The sequence below is a fragment of the Lactuca serriola genome, chromosome 9, assembly GCF_051521515.1.
Source record: "Lactuca serriola cultivar US96UC23 chromosome 9, Lser_US96UC23_V15, whole genome shotgun sequence".
Lineage (NCBI taxonomy): Eukaryota > Viridiplantae > Streptophyta > Magnoliopsida > Asterales > Asteraceae > Lactuca > Lactuca serriola.
Window position 1 is genome coordinate 45,614,840 of NC_136416.1, and position 11,219 is coordinate 45,626,058.

At 32.0% G+C, this 11,219-nt stretch overlaps 2 protein-coding genes across 2 annotated transcripts; both read left to right on the plus strand.

Annotated features, from left to right (window-relative positions):
• Positions 1 to 213: 213 nt before the first annotated feature.
• LOC145074945 (protein MKS1-like) lies at positions 214 to 1,729 on the plus strand. Its single transcript, XM_079021260.1, has 2 exons — positions 214 to 1,295; positions 1,379 to 1,729. Exon 1 carries the CDS (start codon positions 229 to 231, stop codon positions 1,048 to 1,050), a length of 822 nt encoding a protein of 273 aa, XP_078877386.1. The 5' UTR covers positions 214 to 228; the 3' UTR covers positions 1,051 to 1,295; positions 1,379 to 1,729.
• A 2,226-nt stretch (positions 1,730 to 3,955) lies between these two features.
• LOC145075651 (uncharacterized) lies at positions 3,956 to 5,782 on the plus strand. The gene is made up of 4 exons (XM_079021813.1): positions 3,956 to 3,964; positions 4,303 to 5,445; positions 5,557 to 5,661; positions 5,777 to 5,782. Exons 1-4 carry the CDS (start codon positions 3,956 to 3,958, stop codon positions 5,780 to 5,782), a joined length of 1,263 nt encoding a protein of 420 aa, XP_078877939.1.
• Positions 5,783 to 11,219: the final 5,437 nt, after the last annotated feature.

Genomic DNA, 11,219 nt, shown 5'->3' on the forward strand with positions numbered 1-11,219 from the left:
ATTATAGAAGTACATTATAGACTTAGAAACATGAATTTAAAACATGAAATTCCAACTCAATCTTTACTTAATGCTTACAACTTATTTATATCTATCAATTTGTATTATTTTGTTATTGTTAAATGCATTTTGAATAGTAAACGGAAACTTGGAGTAATAAACTTATTATTTATCCTCTAAAATAAAAAAAATTCCAAACCTTTTGTTGACTTCAACCGTTTAAATTTGATGTTGTCAGCTCATATTACTTCTTCAAACAATTATGGCATCATCATTGTTATCGCCACCACTTTTTCCTCTTTCGTAAAACATATCAACCCAAAAGAAACCATCACCATGGACTCGCCGGATTTCCCCTCCGGCACCGCCAAGTCTCCCCGGTCACTTCAGGGCCCACGTCCTTCCCCTCTCAGAGTCCGGAAAGACTCTCACAAGATCAGAAAACCACCGGTAGCTCCACAACCGCATCACCAGCAACACAACCACCACCATCAACCACAACAAATCCAACAGCAATACCGGCCGCCGGTCATCATCTACACCGTCTCCCCAAAGGTAATCCACACAAATCCAAACGAATTCATGACTTTAGTCCAGCGTTTGACCGGCCCATCCGCCCCCTCTCCGGTGGGTTCTTCTTTCTCTGCTTTCCACCATGACGGAGGTGCAGTTTCACCGGCGGCAAGATTCGCATCCACAGAAAAAGCGACAACCATGCCAGACGGTAGGAAAGTGCCGCAGACTGGTGACGTGGCGGTGGTGGAAGGGGTGGAGATAAATACCGGATTGGAGAAAGCCGGCTACTTTCCCGGAATATTGTCTCCGGGACCGACGTCACTACCTCCGATTCCACCTGGTTTTTTCTCCCCACTAGCAAATGATCAAAACCCACTTAGTTTTTTTCCTGATTTAAGCCCTGTTTTGCATAGTAACAGAAATTATAATTATTTGGAGAATAATAATTTTCTTATGCAAAGCCCTTCAAATCTTCTTTCTCCATACATGATTTCACCCAACACCCAAAATCTCTTCAATAGCCTATTTGACTAGTTAAGATTCACACTTTCAAACTCAAATTCAAAACAAATATGTTGTATCATTTTATGTGATGACATTAATTTGGATTATGTGAGTTTAAGCAGTTAAAACACTAACCTTAATGATGAGTTACAAATTATGAGATACATAAAGTAAATATTTTATGTAGGAGATCATTTTTGTGACGAAGTCGTTTTTTTTTTTTTCTATATGGATACACGATTACCTCCCTACTCCATTATGATGGAATTTCCGAGGTATGATGTTGTTGTTGTTTATCAAGTAAATATTTTTTTTTCCAAAACAATAATTCTTAAAAATGTATACTTTTATTGTATAGGCTATTATGGATTAGTCGATGATAATCCAGGGAAATAGTATAAATGTGGAGATTTAGAGGGTCATTTTCCATTTAATATTTATATGGTTAGTTGGGACAGTTGGAGAAAGTTTGATTAATATTTATTATTGGTGGGTAGATGAAGATAATTAATTTTGAGGTGAGATATCTACTACAGTATTTATCTCTTTTCTTTTCTTTGTTTCTTAGACCAAATTTTTGGTATATACATTCGTGGATTGTAATGTAAAATACTTTGGAAGTTTGGATGTACTTGTGCTTAAGTTACTCGTTAAATTTGTTGAACATTGGAACTCTTGATTAATTGGATATTTTTGTTGTAGACATGAAGTTTTTTTTTAAGTTATTATTTGTCAATATAAAGTTTTATCATTATTTGTTGCATCTACATTTTGATTTTGATTATTTGTGATTATTATTTTTGAGTTGATGGAGACTCTTTGTTTCTTGACCTAATTAAAACCAATGAGAGTTAGTATTTAGTAATAGGGTCCCAGAGATTATATATCCAGATATAGTCCATAGATTTGAGCCGGACTTCAAGACTAGAGGTGTCCCAAGTTCTTTGTTTCTTGTTTTGTTATTTAGTTGTTTTCTTATCTGTGATGATTTCTCATACATTTTATTCCTATCCATCCTCCTACAATACCAAATATTGACATGTGTCATATTTAATGATACATTTGATGAAATTAATACTAATTTAATATATTTGTCATCATTTGATATGATAAGAGAATGAATAGGAATAAAATATAAGAGAATATTTAATTTCTTTTCTAGATATCGACTTGGGCTTTATAAGCTCTAACTTGTATACATGTTTAGGCATGTTTTTTCTTTCTATATATAATATATAAATATAAATCTAATGTATCTTGTAAATCGGAGAATGATTAATAATATTATTTCTAATATGTCTCTTGCGTAGCATATAATTACCATGATCATGTGAACCTAACATTGATTCTTATATTCTTTATTTTTCTTTGCATCTTCAATGGTGTGTTTTCGTTCATAAACCTAACAATTATTTGATTATTGCAGGCTTTATAGTCACATTTAAAATCAGTGAAAATTACAACTTCCGCCTATGTGGTATGTCAAAACTTATAGTTTTTGTCTTAGATATTAGGTTTGTTACATAAATAGTCCTTAAAGCATCATTTTGTTGCATGTTTGGTGTGTGGACCGTTTAACTTATGAGGTGTTTGGGATACGGTTTGAAAAATGCTAATTGAGTTATTAACTCTACAAAAAACCAATAATCTTAAAAAAATGTTTGGAAAATAAAAAATTACTATTGAAAACAACTTTTCACTACCTTTAAAATTTTACTTTTGAAAAGTGATTATGACTTATTTACCTAAAATGCTTATAAGCTTATCTAATCATTTTTTTTAAATGTTTATCAATGTGTAATTTCTTGTTACCACATAAGCTATTTCAAACACTTATTTAAAAAACAAAATGTCACTACATAAGCTGAATAACACATTTATCAAAAAGCTCTTACTAAGTTAAATAAACAATTTCAAACACCCCTTATTTTTTTTAAATGTTTATCAATGTGTAATTTCTTGTTACCACATAAGCTATTTCAAACACTTATTTAAAAAACAAAATGTCACTACATAAGCTGAATAACACATTTATCAAAAAGCTCTTACTAAGTTAAATAAACAATTTCAAACACCCCTTAATGATGCATCCGGTAAATCCATGTTAAATGACCATTTTGCCAATGACTTCTTAATTCTTTATTTTTATCATCTTAATCTTCAATAAACCCTAAATTCAAATATAATTTAACCAAAAAATAAAAGTAATATAGAATCAAATTAAATTAAAACCCAATTACTATATAAAGAAATCAAAATCAAAATCCCAATTTTGTAAATAAACAAACCCAAAAATATTTAAGCCTAAGTTTAAATGATCTATTTGACTACATTTAGAAGGGCCATGACAAGGTTTGCAATGTAGAAACGGATTCTATAATGTGAATATGTGGTGATGAATAGACTATTGCCGAATGTCGTCGCTATGATCCACATGATTGCTTAGATTTTTTTTTGTTTTTTTTTTTGGAATTTGTGCATTTGTCTGTACCACTACATAAAAAAACCGGCAACTACTAAAAAAATGACAACTACGTAATAAAAATGTAAACACATTGGATCAATTAAGTCTAAATAATTAGTAGCCCAAACACATTTCTATTTTAATCCAACTAACATTAGCCTAAAGGAAAAAGAATAGGAGAAAATAACCCAAATAAAACAATTATCCAATTGTCAAATTGGGTCCAATACTCCAAGAGTCCAAGTCTCAAATCGTTGAATCACAAAAGAAAAAAAAACGAGGAGACCTCGTCGTTTCCTTCTGTCCGCTCCTAGCCTCACATCGACGACTACTTCTCATGTTCTTCTGTTTTGATCGATAATCCACAATTTCCCTTCCCAAATGCAAAAAACGAGGTGCTTATTGCTGGCTTGGGGTCCAAAAATCGATTCCTAAGTGCAAAAACAACTCCAATCCAAGGTCCAAGCGCTAATGAAGCAAGTAAGTATTTCTAATTTTCTATGGTTTTCGAATTTATAGTTGTAATTGCTAGCAAAATTCGAAATTGCTATGGTTTTCAAAATTCCAATTAGTTGTAATTTCTATGTGTTTATTGAAGTTATTGGATATTTGGATGATTTGGTAAAATTGTTATGTTATTATAGAAATTATTGTTTGATTAGTTATAATTTCTATGCTTTTTATTGAATTGATTGTTTGATTTGTTAAAATTGTTATGTTTTAGGTTTACATGTTATTGTTTGATTAGGTATTAGGTGAAAATTCTATGTTTTATTGAAGTTATTTTTTGGTTAGGTTAAATTGTTATGTTTTTATAGGTTAAAGTAAGTGAGTTTTTTTTACCAAAAGACCAAGACCTAATCCTAATGAAAGTGGTAAAAGGATGTTCCCAAACACTAATCACCAATCAATCAATCCCTTCCGTTTCTAATTCTAATGCAACTCCACAAACACCAATCACCAATCAGTCAACCCCTTTGGTTTATAACGCAACTCCACAAACATCATGCTCTAATGAACCTAATGATAATGTTGATTTGAAAGATCTTCCAAAGGACCCGACGGATAGGCCAAAGATTACAAGTTACAAATCAAATGTAAGAGATGATGTAAGAAGAACATATTTGCTTCAAGGACCTTGTCAAATAAGGTTACATAAGTTTCCAAAAAAGAAAATAGGTGATAGATTTAGAAGATTCGTTCCTTCATGGTTTGATGATTTTGATTGGTTGGAATATAGTGTGAAAAAGAATAAAACATATTGTTTATATTGTTATGTGTGTGGAGGCCTCATGAATCAAAGAGGAGGGAGAGATGTATTTGTTTCCCAAGGTTTTGATACTTGGAATAAAAAAGATGCATTTCGGACTCATGTGGGTAGTGTTGATAGTTTGCACAAAAAAGCAAGAGAAAAATGTAAATTTTTATTGAGAGAAAAACAAGCTATTAATGTAGTCTTGAGGAGGCAAACCGAAGCGGAAGACCATAAATATAAAGATCGATTACGTGTTTCTATTATTGTTGTTAGACTTTTATTGAAAACCGGTTTACCATTTCGTTGTCATTATGAGTCGGTTAACTCGGAAAATAGAGAGCTTTACATTGAAGTGTTAAAAGCCATTCGGGAGACTAGTGAAGATATTTTCAACAATATTTTAGAAAAGGCTCCTAAAAACAATCAACTTATTTCTCCTAAAATTCAAAAAGAACTTGTACAATGTTTTGCACAAGAAGTCCTTTCGAGTATTCGCCAAGAGTACATGGGTGCTTTGAGCCCTTGTGATTCATTTGCACAATTTGACAAATCAAAGTTGTTGAAGTTGGCTAAGTTGTACAAGTATGACTTTGATGATTCGGATTTGATAAAGCTTGAAGGACAACTTGAGATATTTTATCACTCTTGCATCAAAGATGAGCGTTTTATCACTTTGAAAGAAATTTCTGAGCTTTCTCGTTTGATGGTTAGTACGAGGAAACATCGATATTATCTTTTGGTTTATAAGCTTTTAAAGTTGGATTTAATTTTACCCGTAGCGACCACAAGTGTAGAAAAATATTTTTCGGGGATGTAGCTCTTGAAGACCGACTTACGCAACAAAATTGGCAATGACTTTTTGAACGATGCATTACTCTGCAATGTTGAGACCGAAGCACTTGTGAAAGCTGAGAATGAGAAAGTAATGGAGCGGTTTCAAAAGTTGTTCGCACGAAGAGGACAAATTTAAAATGTAGTAGATAGTTGTTATCTTTTTAACTTTTTATGTAATGAATCGTTTTTTTTCTTTGTATTAGACGTAAATAATTATTTTTAAGTTTTAAATTATGTTTGACTGATTTTTTTGGCAACCCCTACTATCAATTCTTGCATCCGCCCCCGCCATGGATGTAAGTTCGATTCCTTTCTCAAAACCCTTCATCTTCATCTTCATCTTTTTTTTATGAAGTTAGGGTTTCTTTAACCCCCACCGCTTAATTGTTTTCCTCGCCATTTTCCCTTTCTCTCAAAATCTCATAGTTTATATCTCGAATTTGAAGATTTAGTAAAAAATGATATCTTTTGCCGGTTTTCAATTTTGCGGAGTCACTTTTTTGTTCTTGACAAAAAATTGTTTTAAAAAGAACTTTTATACTTACCAAACATCTTTTGGACATTTTTGATTTTTTGAAAAATTTAAAAGTCCAAAAGTTATTTTAGAATTTCAAGTAACGTGGACGAAGGAAGAAGGGAGAAGCAGTATATGATAGACAATATGAACATGCAATTGAGGAAGTTTATATGACATGGGTGGGTGGATTATTTATCAAGGTTGATGTTTAATTAAAATTTTGAATATTTTCATTACATGTATTGTTCTTTATGCCTTATGTGGACGCCTTAAGATTAGTTCAATTTGGGTTTTACGTTGTCGTGTCATGAATTGAGTTGGTTAATGGGTAATGTTCATGCTTCAATTTTTGGATCACTCTCTCTTAAAATTTACGAACTCATTCTCTTCCATTCTCCGTAGTATTGAATTTGTTTTGCTAATCAAAGAAACTTGGTATATTAAATAAAATAATATGAACTTCCTTGCCTTCTCATTCATTATGTATCTATACATATACAAGTACAATCAAATCCCTATAATGAAGGGAAGAATAACTATCAAAGATAAATAGAAACAATATCTACATAATATCAACTAATAATTAATATAACATTTTCAGGCTTATTGTTTATGCCTTCAAGTAGGGGTGTGTATGGTTCGGTTTGGTTCGGTTATAGGTCAAAACCGAACCATAACCATTAGAATCGGTTAATTTTTTTAGTAGCCATTGGTTATGGTTTGTAATGGTTATGGTTAATGGTTTTAGAGTTTTCCCAAACTGGATTCTCCATCGCAAGTGCCTTATACTCTGGTCATATAAAAAAGAGAGGTACCAAGTGTCCTCCTCAAGCAAGTAACATGCAGGGGTGCTCCATGCTTCTTGCGGCTCAGTACATCTGCAACAACGTTCGCTTTACCAGGGTGGTAAAGTATCTCCAGGTCATAATCTTTCAATAAATCAAGCCATCAACGTTGTCTTATGTTTAATTATTGTTGATCCATAAGATATTTCAGACTCTTATGATCAGTATACACCGTACACTTCACTCAAAATAGATAGTGCCTCCATATCTTCAAGGAAAACACCACTGCCCCAAGCTCTAAGTCAAGCGTCAGGTATCTAGTCTTGTGCAACTTCAGTTGTCATGATGCATATGTGATAACCTTATCCCTTCTACATAAGAACGAATCATATACCAAGCAACGAAGCATCACAATAAACCGTCATATTATCCACTCCCTATGGTAAGGTCAACACCGGAGCTTCGCACAAACGTTGTCTCAAAGTCTCAAAAGCTTGTTGCTGCTCATCTCCGCACTTGAAATCAACACCTTTCCTTGTTAATTTTGTTAGAGGGACTGTTATTTTAAAGAAATCATGGATGAAAGTACGATAGTAGCCAGCTAAACCTACAAAACTCTGGATCTCAGTGGGAGTTTTTGGAACCTCCCAACTCATAACGGCCTCCACCTTAGTTGGATCAACTAAATTATTCCCATTGGGTATAAAAATAACAATAAGTGTAGCTTAGGATTTATATTTGAATGTTTCAAATGACAGATACTGTTTTGGCAGTTTGGAAGATTGCTTAGGTAACAATATTTTCAACATCTTATGTATCTTAGAAGTTATTTTGAATATGAAACAATTATAATCAAAATTTAGTTCTTTTTCTTTTCCCGATTTAAGGATGAGTTCAACACATAACATTTAGATGAGACCGAGAATTTATGTTGAAGAGCATTATGGGTTCGGAAGCAATTAGATGTTTTAAAACTTGGAAAATCTTCAGATTTAACATGGTTTTAAGTTTGCACATTTTTTTTCAATTCTTTTTCTTTGTTTTTGATGCAACATTTGGAAGCAATTAGATGGTTTGAAGCCTAAACAAAAATATGGAAGAACCAAGATCTTATTTGGAAGCATAGAATATATGCTAACTAGGTATGTTTCTTTCTTTTTTTTTTGTTGTTGATATACAGATCTTTTTTTGCATGCAACTCTTAGTTTCTTGAATATAAAGATTGAATTTAGTTTCTTGAATATAAAGATTGAATTTATTTCTTCTTGGATTCGAATTTTGTAGGCATAATTGAATTACATTGGCAACTATACATATATAGTTCTTTTAATAGGATACATGTCACTTGATGATTCATTTATACTTAACTAGTTTTTAACTCGCGAGAACCACGGTCATAAAACTAATTAAACTTTCATATTAAAAAATCAAAATTATTAATCAATTATTTTAAATAAATTATTGCTTAAGAAATATTTTTTTAGTTATATAAAATTATAATAGTTGATTTAAATAAATACGTGAATTTATATTACCTTATCATATGTATTAATTTTATTTTATTTTTTAATCTAATGTTATTAATTTAATATAATTAAAATGAAAATTTTTAAAATTTTGAAATTTAAAATGATGAATCATCTATTAATTTAATGAAAATAAAGTGGGAAATTTAAAATTTGAAATTTGAAATGGTTAATTAATAGGTTTACAAATGACATGACATGTGACATGTAATATTAACGAGGAGTTTAATATTATAACACTTATCAATAAGAGAATAAACCTATTTATTTATTAGAATAAAGATTAACGACTGAAATTACATGATTTTTTTGCTTACGTATCTTGAAAAAGAAGATGTATTTAAAATCCTATTGTTACGCTTGACAACCTCATCATTTGTATATCAATATATTATAATCCATTTCTTCTTGATCTTCTTAAAAGTCTACTTTGAGAATCATATTTTTGGAAATGTAAGAATTTATAATAAAATTGATCTCATTGGCACCTAAAAGATGGGTAGGGGTTTGCTTTAAAATGGAGTACAATTGTTAGATTTTGGTCACATAAGTTAGAATGTTGATCTGCTTCGTTCTATTATGGTTAAGTTAAATTATATGAATGATCCTTGTGGTTTAGAGTAACATGCATGTTTCGTTTCTAATTTTTTTCACTCAGACAATCCTTCTAATTTGGATTGGTTTCACTTTTGGTCCCTGATTGAGTTAAAAAGACTAATATACCATTGTCCAATTTTTTATCTTTATATTAGTTGTTTATAAATTATTTATTTAGTTTATATATTTATAAATATTAAATGGTCCATACTAATCACCTACTTTTAGTAATATGGAGTAAAATAAAAGCTACGCATTCCATTTCCGACTCATCTCTTCTAATGCCACCTTTGTCTTCTCCGGCTATACCGCCAACCCACGTTACTGAAAAAAAATTAAATGAACAAATCAACCCTTAATTAAAACTAGAAAAAAAATAAATAACTTGATTTAAACCACAAAGGGATCAAACCCTGATTATTAACAAACATGCATCAAATACATAAAAGAAAAAGTGATTTCAACCAAAAAAAACTCCAAAAAAAACCAAAACCATATTTCTATTACAACCAAAAAAATCCCAGAGAAAAACCAAAACCATTTTTCTAAGAAACCTAAAAAAAAAAAAGACGATTTCAATCTATGATTTTCAACTAAAAAAAAGTCAAAACCTAATTTCTACAAAGCTTGCATCAAATCCAGATTTTTTTTTCTTTCAAAAACACATCTTCAATACTTGTTCTAGAAGTCGTCAGTGTTACAAGAATCCAAGTCAAAGCAAGAAAAAAAGTCGTTGATTTTTGTGACCTAGATATGTTGTATATCATTGAGTTCTTGATTTGAGATGGGTTTTTTGGCCTAAACTATCATATTTGAAAATTAAAATGAAAGAAGCTTGATGTGGTTGTTTTGCACTTTAAAGCCCGATCGCCACAGTCACTTGCATCTTCTCCGACACCACTTCCACCAGCTTCGACATCTCCTGTCACCGTAACCCCAAACCATGATGGTTTTTGAACGGTTTCTGTGGAGGGAAAGGTTGAGCAACACCAGTGAAGACTAGGGGGATGTACGCCTTCTATTTATGGGGGGTTTCAACGGTGCCTTCACCCTATGAATCACTTGTTTCAATGGAAGGAGAAGGATGCTAGGGTTTTTGATATAAGGTGTCGATGGTAAGGATAAATGGGTGGGGTGAGCGATGGGGGTAGGACTAAAATATAAGGACAAACCGTTGGACTCTAGGGTTTATCGGCTTCCTCCACCCTCTCTGGCGATCTGGTTTCTGTATGGCGATCATCTGGTTTCTGTAAGGTTCCCCCGATCTGATTTCTCTGACAATTTTTTTAAAGTTTGGTTTTCTGAGTTTGCTTCATGTTTTTCATTTTCTTTTCTTGGTTTCTTTGGCGTTTGTTTCTGGTGATGGTTTGTCGGCGGTCTTACCGAAGAAGACAAAGGAGTTGGTGGAGGTTGGCTGTAGGATTACCGAAAGAAGAGGGTAAACGAGGATAGAGGAATGAGGGGGTGGATTGGATCGGAGGCGGAGGTGGATCCACTTATCTAATTCGTCATTTTATATGTTTTCAAGTTACAACAAATGAAAGCTTTTGGACCACTGGTGCAACTACAAAATATTTTGGACCAAACATCCAAATTTTGACATACCACAGGAACCAAACTTGCAATTTTGTCTAATAATAATAAAAATACAAATACTGAAAATAAGAAATAATTATTAAAACTAGTTTAAAATATAAAAAACTAGCAGTGAGGACCAAACAATATTTTTAAGAGTGGTAGAGACCAAATACACAATCAAACCAAACAATATGGACCGTCCAAGTTAAAAAGAATAATAATTAGGGACCAACCACACATATTACTCCAAACCATAGGGACCTTCACAAGGAATGCTCTTAAAATATTAGAGGATTTATAACACCTGATCTGTTTGCACAACTTTAAAAAAAAGCTATGAAATCATGATAAAAGTATTTGAACAACAACCCGATGTTTATAATTATTGAGGTGGGGTTTACATTTTCTGAAAGTACTAATATATATTATTATAATTAAAATTAGATAATCAGTTAGGATGCATTGAATAAGAACTTGTGTCGGGTATGAAGAAGAACTTGTGGTCGGTACAACAACGATCACTTATGGTAATAAATCTAATATGGTGTCACTACATAATGTCTATCATGTGTCGGGTATGAAGAAGAACTTGTTGTCGGTATTGCAACTAACATCGTCAGGAAACTACATCTTGTTTAGCCCA